The sequence below is a fragment of the Salmo trutta genome, chromosome 24 (assembly GCF_901001165.1).
Source record: "Salmo trutta chromosome 24, fSalTru1.1, whole genome shotgun sequence".
Classification (NCBI taxonomy): Eukaryota; Metazoa; Chordata; class Actinopteri; order Salmoniformes; family Salmonidae; genus Salmo; species Salmo trutta.
Window position 1 is genome coordinate 13,875,322 of NC_042980.1, and position 19,928 is coordinate 13,895,249.

At 41.4% G+C, this 19,928-nt stretch overlaps 2 protein-coding genes across 4 annotated transcripts in view; one reads left to right on the forward strand and one right to left on the reverse strand.

Moving 5' to 3' along the window:
- The window catches only part of LOC115160730 (beta-1,3-galactosyltransferase 1-like), a 111,741-nt gene extending 108,851 nt beyond the window's left edge, over positions 1-2,890 (forward strand). The window contains exon 3 of the mRNA XM_029711076.1: positions 448-2,890. Within this exon, the coding sequence (XP_029566936.1) occupies positions 688-1,677 (990 nt within the window). The 5' untranslated portion in view covers positions 448-687 and the 3' untranslated portion in view covers positions 1,678-2,890. The remainder of the gene's footprint in view (positions 1-447) is intronic.
- Positions 2,891-6,088: 3,198 nt separating this feature from the next.
- Positions 6,089-19,928, reverse strand: part of LOC115160731 (STE20/SPS1-related proline-alanine-rich protein kinase-like) — a 33,253-nt gene continuing 19,413 nt past the window's right edge. For 2 of the 3 annotated variants that reach the window (XM_029711077.1, XM_029711078.1), the window contains 4 exons: positions 12,528-12,580; positions 10,759-10,827; positions 10,217-10,281; positions 6,089-8,087 (listed from right to left, as the gene is read on the reverse strand). In XM_029711077.1, the coding sequence (XP_029566937.1) occupies positions 8,013-8,087; positions 10,217-10,281; positions 10,759-10,827; positions 12,528-12,580 (262 nt within the window). In that variant the 3' untranslated portion in view covers positions 6,089-8,012. The remainder of the gene's footprint in view (positions 8,088-10,216; positions 10,282-10,758; positions 10,828-12,527; positions 12,581-19,928) is intronic. The other variant, XM_029711079.1, reaches the window with a different exon arrangement.

Sequence of the window (19,928 nt, forward strand, 5' to 3'; positions counted from 1 at the left end):
TGTGTGAGAGATAGTGATTCAATCAGACTTCATTCTTTTAACCTCAGAGTAGATTCTCTCTCAGGACTTCTGATACAGGAACTTCATTCTAGAAACTGAAATGTATAGACTTCAATTCAATTAGCCATCCAAATGATCAATAGACTTGTTCAATGTCACCGAGTTGTTTTTTGAGCAGCTTAGAACTCCTAGAATTCTGTATAAGCATTTTCTTATAAAGTGCACACTCCTGTGTTAAAGCAAAATGTAGTCTAGATCCAGTACAAAGACATAACTCTTATCAAATGCTGTTGGTTATAACTGCTGAGTACTGGTTTTAGAGAAACTCTAACACTGCCTTTTGCTAAAACGTTGTATTATTTTCTTTAGCAGAAGGGTGTACTTTCTGATTCTATTAAGACCTATCTGTTTGTTCTGGCGTTGACATGTTCTTTCTCTATTTTTCAGATGTAAATGGAGAAGCAGAAGTGTCAAGAAGAAAAACAGGACATCTGCACGGTTGCAAACCGGATTTGCGTTAAAAGGCAAACAACATCCCATCACTTTCCTCTAATGCAATCCATAACTGACAATTAATGTCAAGCAGCACATCGGTGCAGCATTATGCTGCCTTGCTGGAAGAAACACTGCTAATGGAAAGAGAACCTTATAAGATTCAATGCATTAAATACATATAAATGCAGCAGAATGCCTTCAAAAGTCTCATGCTTGTACGTGTTGACAGTCGTTTGCTGGGCAAGTGCTCTTTGGTACTTGGGTATATCCCGGCCGACATCCTCCTATGTCAGTGGGCAGATGTCTTTGCCGATCCGGAAGACTGTGAAAACCCTTAAGAACACTACGTTCAGCAACATCCGGACGCGAACGCTGAACCCACACGCCTTCGACTTTGTCATCAACGAGCCTAAGAAATGTGAGACCAACACACCCTTCCTGGTCATCCTGATCAGCACCACACACAAAGACTTTGATGCTCGTCAGGCCATCCGGGAGACCTGGGGCGATGAGAGCACCTACAGCGACATCCGCATTATCACCCTCTTCCTGCTGGGCCGCAACACGGACGCCGTCCTCAACCAGATGGTGGAGCAGGAGAGCCAGATCTTCCACGACATTGTGGTGGAGGACTTCATAGACTCGTACCACAACCTCACTCTTAAGACCCTGATGGGCATGCGCTGGGTGGCCACCTTCTGCTCCCAGGCCCAGTACGTCATGAAGACAGACAGTGACATCTTCGTCAACATGGACAATTTGGTCTACAAGCTTCTGAAGCCCACCACCAAGCCCAAGAGGAGGTACTTCACGGGCTACGTCATTAACGGCGGTCCCATCAGAGACATGCGCAGTAAGTGGTACATGCCCAGAGACCTGTACCCCGAGGCTAAGTACCCCCCGTTCTGCTCGGGCACTGGGTACGTGTTCTCAGTGGACGTGGCTGAGCTGATCTATAAGACCTCTCTGCACACCAGACTGCTCCACCTGGAGGATGTGTACGTGGGACTGTGTCTGAGGAAGCTGGGCATCCACCCCTATCAGAACAGTGGCTTCAATCACTGGAAAATGGCCTACAGCCTGTGCAGGTACCGTCGTGTTATCACTGTCCATCAGATCTCACCGGAGGAAATGCACCGAATCTGGAACGACATGTCTAGCAAGAAACACCTCAGATGCTAGTGGCACCTGAGGACAACTCAACTTGGACTCTTCTTCATTTTCTGACAGCATTAGTTCTCTGTAGGCTACTAGCATACTACTGAATCCACTCTGTAGCTGTTGGGTGCATGAAGCTTGTAAAGCGCATGTTCTCATTCAAACACACACTAAAATAGTCTTGTTGCTAGTCATTTTGTAATCTGTCTAGAATTCCAACTATAGACTTCACAAACTCATTTTGATGAACATTTACTCTCTAATGTACATTTTTTAAAGTAACATTTACAAGTGAAACCAGAGAGTTATTATTGAAAGAAAAAACGATTTATTTGTCAGTGTAAATCTATCTACTTTATGCCAAGTCCTCGTGCTGTTTTAGGGGATGCCGGTATTTCCTTACAGCGGGACAAAGCCTCACCCACATCATGTCTCATCCCTCCTACCAATCTTATTGCTGGTCAGCTACTGTACACACAACAATACATACAATTTGAGATGGCAAAGAACGCTGCAACAATGACAACAAACGTAGACCAAGTGTGGATGTTGTTGGTTGTTTTCATATTGTTGCCATTTATTAAGAAATGAAGACATCTCTGCTGGATGTACTTCAACACTATTGGAAGTGATGTTCACTACTGCAGTGTTCTAAACTACATGTGTGGGTAAACAGATGCTATACATTTTAATTTGCCTGGTTATTTTTTGTTTAAATATTGGTGTAAATGTAGGCTAACTGCCACTTCTTCGGGAAAGAAACATTTCGATGTAATTTATATATTTTTTTACTCTATTATTTTTCTTACGGTGTACTTTAAGTAATCAATGGTGTCATGCTACAGGCTTCTGATAAAACTGGCTTCTATTACTTTATACTGTACGTAGAGAGCTGATTCATTAACAATTCATTACCGCTACCAAGTCTCAACAGGCATAAATATCATCTTGTGCAAGTGACAATTTACATAGTAACAACTATCTACATTCACAAATGAATGTATTATCATGTGTATTTGGAATATCTTTACTGAAGCACTGCTATTGAAGCAATGGGAAATAATTATGTTTTCTACAACTTGGATGGCTGTTATGGTCCAAATGTAATTCAAGTATTTTTTTAAAGTCTAGTATTATACTGAACAAAAATATAAACGCAAGATGCAACAATTTAGAAGATTATTCTGAGTTACAGTTCATATAAGGAAGTCAGTCAATTTAAATAAATAAATTAGGCCCTAATCTACGGATTTCACGACTGGGAATACAGATATGCATCTGTTGATCACAGAGACTTTAAAAAAAAAGGTAGGGGCGTAGATCAGAAAACCAGTCAGTATCTGGTGTGACCACCATTTGCCTCATGCAGCGCGACACATCTCCTTTGCATAGATATGATCAGGCTGTTGACTGTGGCCTGTGTAATGTTGTCCCACTCTTCAATGGCTGTGTGAAGTTGCTGGATATTGGTGGGAACTAGAACACGCGGTCATACAAGTCGATTCAGAGCATCCCAAACATGCTCAATGACTGACACGTCTGGTGAATACAGTATGCCGGCCATGTGGAAGAACTGGACATTTTCAGCTTCCAGGAATTGTGTACAGGTCCTTGCGACATGGGGCTATGCATTATCATACTGAAACATGAGGGGATGGCAGTGGATGAATGGTACAACAATAGGCCTCAGGATCTCGTCAAGGGAATTCTGTGTATTCAAATTGCCATCGATAAAATGTGATTGTGTTCGTTGTCCGTAGCTTATGCCTGCCCATATCATAACCCCACGCCACCATAGGGTACTCTGTTCACAAAGCTGACATTGGCACACGCTTGCCCACACGACGCCATACACGTGGTCTGCGGTTGTGAGGCCATTTGGACATCCTGCCAAATTCTCTAAAACAACGTTTGAGGCGACTTATGGTAGAGAAATAAACATTAAATTCTATTTTTTATTGTCCCCAGCAGAAGGTGCACCTGTGTAATGATCATGCTGTTTAATCAGTTTCTTGATGTCCCACACCTGTCAGGTGGATGGTTTATCCTGGCAAAGGAGAAATGCTCACTAACAGGGATGTAAAACCAATTTGTGCAAAATAATTTAGAGAAATACGCTTTTTGTGCGTATGGAACCATGGGACCAACACCTTTCGCGTTTATATTTTTGTTCAGTGTATAAGTTATTGTGACATTTGACTGTGAAAGTTTAAAGATCCATCCTGAAGAGGTTGTTGTGATATACAGTATGTTTTATTTACATAAAAAAATATAGATACTTATAAATAATAAAACCTATTCAATGCCTTGTATACTTGTTGACCCTAATCATGCATTCATGTCGATGACATTTGTTTTTGGTGTTTAGATTTGTTGAATTACAGCTACTTGTATGGATTTTCATGTTCATCAAATGTTTTGTATTTGTCAACATACTCGAGTACCATCCACAAATTACTCCCAGCAACAAATATTAGTTTTTATATTTCCATGTAAATGTGTGCATTTGTAACATTTTAAATTTTCTGTGGCTCTAGCCAGTTTAACTCCCCTTGGGGATCTGCCAAACATCCACATGCCACATAGTGTCACTTGGCAGACTGTTCCCGACAGCAGTGTATCTGCCAGATGGTGACATTGCCAAATTCTGTAACTTGTTTATAATAAATGGAGGCACTATTTGGCTGAAAGGATTCCTCACTGTTTCATTGCCTCTTCCGTATGTACTTGGGATGTGGGAGGAGTGTCCTTCACAAAGTTGTCCAAACTGTTCTAATTCATTTCGATTAGGACAGGTATTCCCATTAGGACAGGTATCCCAGGGGTACCCGCAATGCCGTCGGGGGTACGCCAAATAAAAATGTGATTCACATTTTTTTTTTGTATTAAAAATTAAAACAATCTAGTGTTCAGCGAAATAACAACACAATGTCAAATACAGGTAGCCTAGTCAAATAATTAACATCCAGACACATTAATCGTTACTCTCTCGGTCCGTATGTAGCCAAACGTAGCTGCTGCTCATGTTGGTATCTGTACTGATGGCGCAAAAGCCATGACAGGGAGACATAGTGGAGTGGTAACGCACGTGCAAGCTGTTGTTTCCCTGCGACACTTGGGTACAGTGCAGCATCCACCGAGAGGCTCTTGCTGCCAAGGGATTGCCTGACAGCTTGAAATACGTTTTGGGCACCACAGTGAAAATGGTTAACTTTGTTAAAGCAAGACTGCTGAACTCTTGTGTATTTTCTGCACTATGCAATGATATGGGCAGCGACCATGTAACACTTTTACAACATACAGAAGTGTGCTGGTTATCAAGGGGTAAAGTATTGACACGTTTATTTTAATTGAGAGACGAGCTTAAAGTTTTCTTTACTGACCATCATTTTCACTTGTCTGACCGCTTGCATGATGACGAGTTTCTCACACGACTGGCCTATCTGGGTGATGTTTTTTCTCACCTGAATGATCTGAATCTAGGATTACAGGGACTCTCCACAACTATATTCAATGTGTGGGACAGAATTGAGGCTATGAATAAGAAGTTGGAGCTCTTCTCTGTCTGCATTAACAAGGACAACATACAGGTCTTTCCATCATTGTATGATTTTGTTGTGTGCAAATGAACTCAAGCTTACAGACAATGTCAAATGTGATATAGCGAAGCACCTGAGTGAGCTGGGTGAGCAATTACACAAACAACTGGATTCGTTATCCCTTTCATGCCCTGCCTCCAGTCCACTTACCGATATCTGAACAAGAGAGCCTCAAAGTTGCAACAAGTGGTTCTGTGAAAATTGAATTTAATCAGAAGCCACTGACAGATTTCTGGATTGCGCTCAGAGTATCCTGCCTTGGTAAATTGCACTGTTAAGACACTGATGCCATTTGCAACCACGTACCTATGTGAGTGGATTCTCGGCCCTCACTAACATGAAAACTAAAATCAGGCACAGACTGTGTGTGGAAAATGATTTAAGACTGAGACTCTCTCCAATACAACCCAACATTGCAGAGTTATGTGCTTCCTTCACACCCTTCTCATTAACCTGTGGTGAGTTATTCACAATTTTCGATGAACAAATAAGGTTTTATATGTAAGATGGTTAAATAAAGAGCAAAATTATTGATTATTATTATTTATTACAAAAACTCACACTCATTCTTATGTTTAATAAATGTTTCGTATAGTGTGTGTGTGGCAGGCTTACAATGATGTCAAAAAAACATTTGAGAGTGCGCTGACCATGGTGCTAGAGGGGGTACGCAGCTGGAGGTTGAATGTTTGAAGGGGTACAGTACTATAAAAAGTTTGGGAACTGCATTAGAACATTGTAATGTTTTCCAATCTGGACAGGATTTCTTCAGTCAGTTAACTTTTAAGAAAATCAACATCTATTGCAGTGAAAATGAAAACCAACTCAACACAACATTAGTTTTAATAATTGCAATTCATTTTTATTTGTTGCTCCTCTGCAGAAATGTTTAATCGGCCGGTTACAGAAAGGGAACAAAGATAATATGCAGAAATGGTACACATACTGTACATAAAAAACACAATCATTTACCTATTCAAATAACGTATTTAGTACAAGTTAATATTTATTTTCCACTTCAATTTAGAAAATAATTCTAATTTAGAGCTACTGTACTTGTTTGGACAAACAAATGGCTCATCAACCTTTCAATAGTTGCCTTTGGGTTTCGTTTGCAGATGCATTGTTATACAGTACATTTCAGACTAATATATTTAGGAAAAAACATCTTGTAGTGTAGTAAGAGAGCAAGAAACTACATTTTCCAAGATTTTGGCCTAGATTTAATCAGATCAAGCCTTAACCGTCGGTAGCCCACACCCGCATAGCTGATGTATCTGGAGGTGTCGTAAGTGTAACTAAGTTGGTGCTGTCAAATCGGTGAGCAGCTGCTCTTGATCATTGTCACGAAGCCACACCCGTCCCACTCGCATTAGAAGTTCAGAATGAGAAAGTGTAGGCTATATAGATATGACGACGCTCAAATAGAAAATCATTAAACGATTAATTTCTACCAGTCTAATCGAGGTGTAGATGACATCTCACATTCCAGTGTTCGAAATTGTAAACGAGGCTGCATGGCATTTCTCTTAATGTGACTTGGTGCCACCAATGGCAATGTCGGCTTTAGGTTTAATGCCAGGAGCCACTTGTGGATGTGACAGCTCTACCGCAGTTCCACCTCCGACACCAACAAAGCAACGGCTATGCGGATGCTGGCTAAAGCGGATCTGATCGAATAGAGCCCTTTATCAATTCATTTGGCTTCCGAAAACACATCAGCTGAAGCATATTACAGGATTATGGTTTGTGTCATGTTTCAAATGACCATTGTTGTCTGACGACAAAGCATACAGGTTAAATTCTCATTACAATTCATAACGTGAGTCTCCCAGGGCTAAGCATTGTTTTGTCAGGTGCATATACTCTGCCCCAAAAGTGCATTGTAGCTTGTCCTTAAGAGGATAACTATTGACTTGAGAAAATACTACCATTGAGTTGTATCACTGCTGGAATATACAGATGTATGTTTGTGAAATGGTCTTAAATCAACCAACATAAACAAGTTCTTCTTTTCGCGGCCTCACACATTACCTACGTTGTTAGGCACAGATCAATGAACAAGGCACCTCTATCATTTTTAGGCATCAACACTGTCATATGAATAAGCAGCACATTACACACAGCAGCATTCAAGTTTCACCTATCCTTCACTTTCAACGAAAACGGGTCCCTTCAATGTATTGGTTTACGTTCATCTATACACAGTACAGTTCATTCCTTTTACAACGTTCATAATGTTATCATGAAAATGTGCTTCTTCCATCAAATGAAATCTTACATTCTGAAGAGGGACCACAACACAGAGCTAAGGGAAACATTTCTTGATCTCAAATGAGTAGTCTGTGAAATGGAAGTTGAAGAAGCAAGTATTTGTCACCGTGACAACATAACGGTGAGAAACAAATAAAAGTTTATAATTTCAATAAATAATAGTAAGAGCTTCGCTGAAAGCAGAGGTAACATAATAAAAAAAACACAACCTCTAAGCCACTTTGTTTTATCCCCAGCTATTACCACCTGAGAACATCTTTAGTTTTCTTGGCTGAATCCTGTTCCGTGCACATGACCTAGCCTGGGGGGCGGAGGGGGCAGTGAGCCAGTGGCAGGGCGGGGCGGGAGGAGCTAGCGGAGTGGATCTGTGACAGAGCTGGGCATCGGGGCAAGGGGGGAATGGAAGAAAGGAAGGGGCGTCTGTCTGACTGTCTGCTCTGACCTGACTCCTCCATCTCACCTGCTATGGCCACGATGAGGAGAGCATCAGCTAACACTCAGCTGGGCGAAGCCAATCAACTTCACGTTGTCTGGGATCTCAGTGTCATCACAGCCAGAGACCTGGTGGAGGAACAGATCAACAGGGTTGGTGGGGGCCATGAAATCCTAACACTTGCGTGCACAACAACATTACCAGACATAATCCAACACCCAATGAACAGCTGTACCCCAACACTAAGGATTGGTTTTGGCACTGAAGCTACTTTAAGTAGTAAGCCACTATTTAACGGATTAATATTATTTTGACCTCTTTTGCTCTTAAAATCCTATAAACCAAGACAACTTGAAGTACAGGAGATTTGTCTCCTTGTTACAGGGCCACGAAGACATGAGAGCAGAGTGGAGGAATTACAGTCCTTCAAAAGATAATTTGCCAAATGAAACATTTACGGCAAGAGCTTTGAAAAGTATCTACACCATTTCACCTACAGTCAAGGTGGTAGAACAATGTAATTCCTCCATTTGATAATAGAAAATGCTTCGTTTCACCCGTGACGACGTCTTTAACAGCTCTATTAATTACTACATCAAGGTATCGTTCATTACTGTTGTTACTAGAAATCATGTGACACAAAGCAATGCAACATGCACAAAGACAACTGTAATTTCCCTTCAGGTATTCATTTCATCTAATAACTAATAATATTCTGATGCAACAGCTTCTACTGTGGAGGGTTGCAGTGCAATCTACCGTGCTCTGCTTTGCACTGAGAAAGATTGGATATGTTCCTTGTTGAAAGCTCTATGACTATGTTGCACAGGTCTGTGTTGCATTTAATCAGGATGATATAGGCATCCTGAGACCTGGGGGGTTTCACTGGCAGGAAAAGCTAAAAGTGATCCAGAAGTCTCACAAAGCTCCCTATCACGTTCAAGGCTTTTTGTAAATAAGAAGCGCCGTTTGAAAAAAGAGAATACAACAAACAGAGAACTATTTTGTCTGCACTTCAATTATTGGCATGGCTAACTCCACAAAAGCCCTTTCAGAACTAGAGGAGCTTTTGCTGAAATATAAGTGGTATTTTATTGATAGTTCATTAGCGAGTGAGTGCGGCTAAATATGGCTAAATTCTAAACTAGTTATGCTCCTATGCTGACCCACACGGATGCCTTATTACTGGCCAGACGCATTCAGATTGGTTTGAGTGCAGTCTCTGAGAGGCAATTGATGTATATTTTTCACATCGCTATCCCCCTGGAAGTGGTACAGCATGAGTCAGTGGCCTGATGTCTGCCCGCCACCAGCAATTTAGAGCGGAGAATGGAGAGAGGTTCTGTCACTCCCCGGATAGACTGGTGGGTCTATCCTGTGGTATAAACCCTCTTGGTAAAACGTTCGGGAATTGTTCTCTGAGCGAAGATAATTATTCTCACTGTCGGCATGTGTAGTGAAACCACAAACATAGTTCAGTGTTTTTAGTCGATATTTGGAGTTGAGCGGCTGTGTGTGATTTCGTGCCGTCTGGAACTGGAACACTGTGTTAACAAATTGAAATGGGAAAGTGCTCTGGCCAATATATTTAACCAGCCATGCCCCAGCCAGCAGCACAGTCTGGATGCTGCCGCACTAACCCCTCTGATGCAGTTCTGCACACCAGGGAGTATCTCCAGCGGCATTCACCAGCTGCTGATAAGACGTACATGGCAGAAAGGTCAAAGAGTGATGCACTGTGACCAACCGCACAGATGTTGTTTACCTCATCCACACCTTCCAAAAGGGTGCTAAAGAATAGCCCTAATATTACAGCAAACCCACCGGGAGTGGCATTAATTGCTCCCTTAATTCCTCTCTGTAGAGAATTTGCATTGTTCCGCTCGGTGTCGATCAATCACATAGTGGTGTGCACAGAGGGAAGCATATGTGCAGATTAGGAATGTCAACCATCAGTTATTTCACTTAGAGGACAAAGTCAGTGCCGCGACACTGTCATCACAGATTTCTCCCATTCTCTAGCGCCACTGCTCATTTGGGATTTGAATGTGTCAGTATTTCCAGACACCACCACCCTAAAGCATTGTGACTTAATTGGTGTTAGTGAGACATATTTTCTTTGTATGTTGAGAGTTACGGAAGTCAATCAATCTGTGTGATGTGACGTTCTGGTTTTTTGGAAGCGTCCCTTTTACTTCATGTACCGTAGCTAGCTTGAGACATGAGGTGGTGTGACATTTATCATCTGGGCACTCACCAGTTTAAAGGTCAACACTTTGTAGGTAGTCGGGTCATCCACAATTTTCTGAAGGTTAGCAGCAACTGAAAGGTAATGTCATATATAGAGTATGTGTTACTAATGTTATTGCACAGTCACATCAGATTATCTACCATAGATCATAAGATGAATAAATCAACACTGTACATCGCTGCTCTTATACCTCTCATTGACTTTGAGAGGGATATGATTCTTTTGAAAACACCAGTCCTAGGTCAAATACATTTGTCAAATACGTTTAAATACTTGAACCGCACTTGATTTAGTTTGCCCGGTAAAATAGTCCCAAATGTACCAACTCTGAGTTAAATCAAGCTCACCTCAAATACTTTCAAGTATTTGATATCATAAGGTGAATGCACCAATTTGTAAGTTGCTCTGGATAAGAGCGTCTGCTAAATGACTTAAATGTAAATGTAAATGTTTTACACGTGTTTGACCTATGTATGGAGGATACATGCTAAGCATGTGGGTTTAAATAAGCCCTGCATTACATCAGAAAACAAGGATGAAACGTTTACCGACAACAACATCGTGTCCATTGACAAGGCCAGCTGAGAATAGTTCCTGGGAAACCCCATCGGCAGTGTCTATGGAGAGAATAACATACAACATTAGAACCAGGTGAAAAGTTAACATGTGACATACAGTACTACAGTCGTGGCCAAAGGTTTTTAGAATGACACAAATATTAATTTTCACTAAGTCTGCTGCCTCAGTTTGTATGATGGCAATTTGCATATACTACAGAATGTTATGAAGAGTGATCAGATGAATTGCAATTAATTGCAAAGTCCCTCTTTGCCATGCAAATGAACTGAATCCCCCAAAAAACATTTCCACTGCATTTCAGCCCTGCCACAAAAGGACCAGCTGACATCATGTCAGTGATTCTCTCGTTAACACAGGTGTGAGTGTTGATGAGGACAAAGCTGGAGATCACGCTGTCATGCTGATTGAGTTCGAATGACAGACTGGAAGCTTCAAAAGGAGGGTGGTACTTGGAATCATTGTTCTTCCTCTGTCAACCATGGTTACCTGCAAGGAAACACGTGCCGTCATCATTGAGGGCTTCACAGGCAAGGATATTGCTGCCAGTAAGATTGCACCTAAATCAACCATTTATCGGATCATCAAGAACTTCAAGGAGAGCGGTTCTATTCTTGTGAAGAAGGCTTCAGGGCGTCCAAGAAAGTCCAGCAAGCACCAGGACCGTCTCCTAAAGTTGATTCAGCTGCGGGATCGGGGCACCACCAGTATAGAGCTTGCTCAGGAATGGCAGCAGGCAGGTGTGAGTGCATCTGCAAGCACAGTGAGGTGAAGACTTTTGGAGGATGGCCTGGTGTCAAGAAGGGCAGCAAAGAAGCCACTTCTCTCCAGGAAAAACATCAGGGACAGACTGATATTCTGCAAAAGGTACAGGGATTGGACTGCTGAGGACTGGGCTAAAGTCATTTTCTCTGATGAATACCCTTTCCGATTGTTTGGGGCATCCAGAAAAAAGCTTGTCCGGAGAAGACAAGGTGAGCGCTACCATCAGTCCTGTGTCATGCCAACAGTAAAGCATCCTGAGACCATTCATGTGTGGGGTTGCTTCTCAGCCAAGGGAGTGGGCTCACTTACAATTTTGCCTAAGAACACAGCCATGAATAAAGAATGGTACCAACACATCCTCCGAGAGCAACTTCTCCCAACCATCCAGGAACAGTTTGGTGGTGAACAATGCCATTTCCAGCATGATGGAGCACCTCGCCATAAGGCAAAAGTGATAACTAAGTGGCTCGGGGAACAAACCATCGATATTTTGGGTCCATGGCCAGGAAACTCCCCAGACCTTAATCCCATTGAGAACTTCTGGTCAATCCTCAAGAGGCGGGTGGACAAACAGAAACCCACAAATTCTGACAAACTCCAAGCATTGATTATGCAAGAATGGGCTACCATCAGTCAGGATGTGGCCCAGAAGTTAATTGACAGCATGCCAGGGCGGATTGCAGAGGTCTTGAAAAAGAAGGGTCAACACTGCAAATATTGACTCTTTGCATAAACTTCATGTAATTGTCAATAATAGCCTTTGACACTTATGAAATGCTTGCAATTATACTTCAGTATTATTCCATAGTAACATCTGACAAAAATATCTAAAGACACTGAAGCAGCAAAATTTGTGGAAATAAATATTTGTGTCATTCTCAAAACTTTTGGCCACGAGTGTACACTTCAATACAGTATCAAATGGTGCTAACAACCACATTCTAACATTAGCTTCTTCATTGTGTGCACCTCTTACCTCGTCCAGGGGTGAACTCAAACCGGATGTCATTCAGCTCCTTCCTGGAGTTCCTGGCGAGAAAGATGGGAAGGTGATAAGTATTTAAGATGTGTCACATGTGAACAGACAGTGGGTCCAGGACCTGGTTAGCCTGTTTGTGGTTTACAACTCCATGGCATGACAACAATAGTCAGAGGAGTTGGCTACAATACAGATCTGGGACCAGGCCAAGAGTCCCTGTGTGTTCTATTTGATTCAGACTGTCTGAAAAGGATCCTTGCAAGCAGACCCCCAGGAATGGAGGAGTGGAAAGAGACAGCCCGTCTGCCACATCGACACTTTAACTCTACGTGTCTCTAGGCTTCACACACTGGGCCATGTTAAGCACATCGTTTTCCTAACCAACTGCTTAAGTCAGTGTTACTTCTAGCTACTGTAATATCCACCTGTATTTATTTAAGGACGACACAGTTGGTGTAGCATTAGTGCTAAAATGTTTATCCTCGCATGTGACTCATGTATACTAAATAGCCCAATAAATGTGATTATTTTGAGTTGCCATGATGGGGGTAAGCCTCATGAAGAGTGCCAAAGAACAGCTGACTGATGTTTATAGTAAACAGCAGCCTCTCTGTGCATTGACCAAACCCTGACTGTGGTCTGTGTACCAGTGGTGAACATGCATACTGTACAGGTTGGGCAAAACTCCTCTACGTACTGTATCTAGTCTATTGTGGTGACTACAACGTCATCAAATCAAATGTTATTGGTTGCATACACATATTTTGCAGATGTTATCGCAGATGCAGCAAAATTATGTTTCTAGCTCCAACAGTGCAGCAATAACTAACAATACAAAACAATACACACAAAACGAGCAATTTCCGAGTCAGGAATATAAATATAAAGTCCCAGTGAAAAGTTTGGACACCTACTCATTCAAGGGTTTTTCTTTATTTGTACTATTTTCTACATAGTATAATAATACTGAAGACATCAAAACTATGAAATAACACATATTGAATCATATAGTAACCCAAAAAGTGTTAAATGTAAAATATATTTGGATTTGTTTAAGATTCTTAAGTAGCCACCCTTTGCCTTGATGACAGCTTTGCACTCTTTGCATTCTCTTAACCAGCTTCACCTGGAATGCTTTGAAGGAGTTCCCACATATGCTGAGCATTTGTTGGCTGCTTTTCCTTCACACTGCGGTCCAACTCGTCCCAAACCATCTCAATTGGGTTGAGGTCGGGTGATTGTGGAGGCCAGGTCATCTGATGCAGCACTCCATCACTCTCCTTCTGGGTCAAATAGCCCTTACACAGCCGGGAGGTGTGTTGGGTCATTGTCCAGTTGAAAAACAAATTATAGTCCCACTAAGCGCAAACCAGATGGGATGGTGGCGTATCGCTGCAGAATACTGTGGTAGCCATGCTGGTTAAGTGTGCCTTGAATTCTAAATAAATCACAGACAGTGTCACCAGCAAAGCCCCCCCACACCATCACACCTCCTCCTCTATGCTTCACGGTGGGAACCACACATGCGGAGATCATCCGTTCACCTACTCTGCGTCTCACAAAGAGACAACGGTTGGAACCAGAAATCGCAAATCTGGACTCATCAGACCTAAGGACAGATTTCCACCAGTCCAATGTCGATTGCTCGTGTTTCTTGGCCAAAGCAAGTCTCTTCTTATTAGTGTTCTTTAGTAGTGGTTTCTTTGCAGTAATTATCCTCTGAACAGTTGATGTTGATATGTGTCTGCTACTTGAACTCTGTGAATAATTTATTTGGGCTGCAATTTCTGAGGCTGGTAACTCTAATGAACTTATCCTTTGCAGCAGAGGTGACTTTGGGTCTTCCTTTATTGTGGTGGTACTCATGACAGCCAGTTTCAACCATCAGCGCTTGATGGTTTTTGCGACTGCACTTGAAGAAACTTTCTTGAAATGTTCCGTATTCACTGACCTTCATGTCTTAAAGTAATGATGGATTGTTGTTTCTCTTAGCTGTTCTTGCCATAATATGGACTTGGTCTTTTACCAAATAGTTCTATCTGCTATATACCACCCCTACTTTGTCACAACACAACTGATTGGCTCAAACACATTAAGAAGGAAAGAAATTCCACAAATTAACAAGGCACACCTGTTAATTGAAATGCATTCCAGGTGATTACCTCATGAAGCTGGTTGAATGCCAAAAGCTGTCATCAAGGCAAAGGGTGGCTACTTTGAAGAATGTTAAATATAAAATATATTTTGATTTGTTTAACACTTTTTTGGTTACTACATGATTCCATATGTGTTATTTCATAGTTTTGATGTCTTCAATATTATTCTAAAATGTAGAAAATAATAAAAATAAAGAAAAACCCTGGAATGAGTAGGTGTGTCCAAACCTTTGACTGATACTGTATATGTATAGCAGTGGAGGCTCATCAGAGGAGGAAGGGGAGGACCATCCTCAGTGAATTAAAAAACAACAACATTGAAACATTAAAAAAGTCATCCTTTTTAGATAAAACTATACTAATGTCACCAAATAATTGATTAAAACACACTGATTTGCAATAATGGTTCACAGTAGCCTCAACAACACTCTGTAAGGTAGCACTATGGCTAGTTTCCGTCCTCCTCTGGGTACATTGACTTCAATACAAAACTTCCAGAGGATGTCCTCCAACCTATCAGAGCTCTTGCAGCATGGACTGACATGTTGTCCACCCTATCAAAATAATTTATCTAATACTGAAAGCATAAGCTACAGCTAGCTAGCACTGCAGTGCATAAAATGTGGTGAGTTGTTGACTACAAAAGAGAGGAAGACAACATTTGAACAGTTTTGAACAAATTAATTTCTTTCAAAATGAAGGAGACACGAGAGAGAGAAAGAGAGAGAGTGCTAGCTATATTTCATTGTATTTTTTCCACTTTCACTTAGCTAGCGACTGCAGCTAGCAAGTTTAGCCTACTCAAACACCTGGCTCAAACAGAGAGGGATGCTATGCCATCTAGCTGGCTAATGCTATCCAACACTGGAACTCCTCCAAGTCAAGGTAAGCTTTTGGTTTTATGAATTTATTGCCACTGGGGCCCACTTGTGTAACTGCTAAACTGCTTGCTGACCACTGTACTGCATGATTGAAGCGGGTTTACTAACAAGTTAGTTCTAGTAGCTATGTTTGACTAGCTATGACAGTAGCTAATATGGTGACAACGATGTAGGCTGTGTGTAGCAGTTATGATATGAATGTTTGGCTTGGAAAGGTTTTTTCACCTGGTCACAGATAGCTGATGTGTTGTGCACTGAAGTCCACAAGCTAAGGAAAAAGATGAAGAGGAGAGCGCGGAGATTTGAGAATAAATTCTACAATGGGCAGAATTATCATGCTGTTTGTATGTGTAACGGCTGTCTTCGGGTAGAGAGGACCAAAACGCAACAGGAATGTGGATGCTCATCTTGAATATTTATTTTAAATAAAGTGAACGACAGACCGACAGTTTAGCAGGCTATACACATAACAGCAGTGCTAAAGACAACTACCCACAAAATACCAAACCAAACACACACCTATATATAGGACTCTCAATCAGAGGCAACTAGAAACACCTGCCTCCAATTGAGAGTCCAACACCCAATCCTAAACATAGAAAAACTAAACTAGACAGAACGTAGAAAATACAAAAACATAGAACATAACCCAAAACCCGGAAATAATAAATCAAACACCCTTCTAAACAAACCACCACCCCGAACCACATAAAACAAATACCCTCTGCCACGCCCTGACCAAACTACAATAACAAATAACCCCTATACTGGTCAGGACGTGACAGTATGTGCCTGCTATAAAAGTGAACTGTGTTGGTGTGTGACCAGGGATGTATTCATTCCGCCGATTCTGTTGAAAAACATTTCTTAAATGTAAGCAAACGTAACGAAACAGGGATAAACATACCTGAATTTATTATGACGTGATCGTGACGTGATCAAGACAGCAGGTAAAATTACTGAACCAAATCAACAACAGAGAACTGATCGTGATTGGATTGTCCTACTCCTTGGAATATCACGAATGCCAGAAATGTAAATGGGAAAATAACACTTTCAGGAAATTATTCTAGAAGTAGGCTATCATGACTATGTTAAGAAACTGTTGACACCATGTGTCAGCAGGAATAGAGTCCATTAAAGACAAATCTCAATGGGTTCCAAGAAGTTGATATGGAAACTGTGCTAATGCAATCTTGTACTTGTGGCTGTGTAAGTCTGACATATTTGGAGGTTTGATTTGGATTTGAAGTGTCCTTGCAGTGGAATGACCAGAATAATGTACAATGTTTAAAATCACTCAAACAGTGTAATTGTCGTTGTTCGTTAGTGCTGATTAATGCTTTTTGAGGTTGGTTAGGTTTCAGTTCAATTATTTAAAAAAAATCACGGTTTTCAATGTCGATATTTTTTTTCAACATTTAATGCATTATGAAGTAATGACATTACAATGATTTTACAGCTTTATACACGGAAATTCCAAATCCCAAAATAGTGAACATTCAATTGCCAAAACATTGAAAATATTCCATTGTCTGTGTCAGGTCCACATTGGATAGACATCAATGGAAAAAAAAGAACATGACTAAGAAATAATAAAATATTTTAGTTGTGTATATTACTTAGTTTTGATGACTTCCTTATTAAAGTCATCATTTCATCTCTGCTCAGACATTAGCATGAGCATTAGCAGCTACCATGCCGTGTTGTCATGTGTTTCTGCCTTGCTATGTCGTCGTCTTAGGTCTCTCTTTATGTAGTGTTGTGTTGTCTCTCTTGTTGTGATGTGTGTTGTGTCCTATATTTATATTGTATTTATTTATTTTAATCCCAGGCCCCCGTCCCTGCAGGAGGCCTTTTGCCTTTTGGTAGGCCATCATTGTAAATAAGAATTTGTTCTTAACTGACTTGCCTAGTTAAATAAAGGTTAAATATATATTTTTTAAATTTGGTTTAGGAGAATAAAAGAGATAAATTACTCCATGAAGGCCATCCAGTGAATTTCCATATTTGTCACATGCCCGATCCTTTCCTAAGGTCAAATGAAGTGTTGAAATGCAGCTGAAACACGGAATATAGCAGCTCAAATGCGTTGTATCATTGATTTAATGTAAAACAGGTAGAATATTTGAATCTTTCAGAGGGTGATAGAAGTATTACAGTAGCAGAAGGTTGGCTAAGGATAATGATGTAAAAAGGGACTTGTAGTTTTAGTAGTTCCATACCGTGTGAAGGTAACATCTGTCTGTGAGTTCTCTTGGCTCCGAGCTCCCATCTGGCTAAGAACTAAAGCAGCCTACTAATTCATACAGCTTTCTTATACAGCAACTTAAAACCAGCAAGACAAGAGGATGCCCCTCCTAAAACCGACATGATGCATAAAAGTCCATCTGCATGTCTATCCTATGTCAATTTTACACTGTACTACCCCATCTAAATGCTCTCTAACATTGGCATTAATACAGTACATGGTGTCATTATAACAACAGCACAATGACTGATAGCTTCAAAAGGAGGGGAGTGGCTGGGCAGGCTACTGTACACAGCGTTGTAGGAGTGGGATTAAATTGGGCTGTAATTAAGATGCATAAATCACATCCATCTAAGCCCGCCTGCTAGCCCTAGACCTACATTTTACAGGAGATTTTGCATGTAAGGAACATGCTCCGACACATCTGTGAGGGCTAACTTAGTTCTGCGAGATAGAGAGAGAGAGGCAGTAGGAAGAGAAGTAGGAGTGGATTTCCATCAGCTGCCTGTGAGTCAACTTTACTGGTCCAATTCTGCAGATTCACAGCTAGAGAGAAGTCAGGGGTGAAACTTGAGTTTAGAATGAGTAAGATCTCTCCAGTTCATCCACGGACAGTGGGAGAGCGTGCTGAAAGTGTTTCTGCGGCCACATCTGTGGCAGAGGGCCTGAGCCCTGCGTCTCCAACTACCAACTAAGTCCTCCTCCAGAGAGATCGGCAGCAGATTCCTGGAAAGTCCCTGTCAGATTACATTGTGGGAGGTAGATAGATCGCAGAGGACAGTCGGAGCTAAGCCGCACACACAGATTGAGAAACCGTTTAGAAGTTTGAGGGATTTTATCTGCTTCTTTTAAAAAAGTTAATCTTCCAGAGTCTTACTAGGAGTGTTAAGATTTTCTTAAATAACTGTTATTATCAACCCATCAGCACAGGGACAGAATAAGCCATGAATAAACAGACAGAATAAACCATGATTTTGCTCAGTCAGCTTCAAATCCCAGCATCCCACACCTTCCAAATGAATCACCAGAGACGTCAGTGGGCACTAACAAGCATTGGGGCGATTGGAGTGTTTACCAGGTAAAGTATGAGCTGAAATAATTAGTATAGAGAGGTCTTCTATCTACTAAAATAGATTTCCCCTGGTAGGCAATGGGGACTCAGGCAAACACTTGACTGGCAAACACAGAGAGAGTGCCATTCATGGAGGGGAGAATCTCCACTGTAGAACATGACAGAATGTCATCACTCCCAGGTCCCCTGAGTAACTCAAGTAATGTTTGTCTATAGAACAATTTAATACTTCTGAACTGCACTCTGCCACCTAAGCTGTTTGCAATGTGTCCTGTCCAGACATATGATTGGTATGTTGGGGAAAGTTAGCTGTTAAGCTCTCTAGCACTGAGAGCGTTCACTGCAGTTCAAGACCGAGGCCAGGTAAATAGATGGTCTGTTGTGTATAGACTACACACAGGGACTGACAGTGACCAGAAATCGGCTTTGACATTTCTAACACACCGGCCCATTTTTTTCCTTGGGCCCCCACAACTGAAATTTTTTCCCCCCTCGATGACCACACACCTGCCCATTTTATTTGTTGAGGCCCTCATTATTAGCCAGTTAATTATAATCCCCCCCCCCCAAAAACAAATAAAGTTAGACAGGCCCACCAGGCTAAAAATGGACTAGCCTATCTGGCATTTGCCCGAAATGTCAGATGGTCAGTCCGCCCCTGACTACACAGGAGAACTCTAAATCCCGTGTGGCATTGACAGGGAGGTAATTTCTTAAAACACCAACAAACAATCAATACACACATCTGAAGGTAAACTGGGGAGTGTTTGGAGTCAGAGGGAAAGTACTTCAGCGCTCCGGCCTTGGAAAAGCCTACATGAACGGCCCCACTACATGAACGGGCTGTCAAAATAAAGGAGAGTAATTTGACTTCCTCATGGGTTTTAATGAATGAGTTTACACACGGCAGTACACAATAATCAAAACTTTTTGTCTACACAAGGCAGGGTGGGCTGCATGGGCATGATAACACCAGCCCATGGGACAGACGGAATAAATATGCCACATCTGCCGTGAGCTCTATTGGTTGTCTGACTT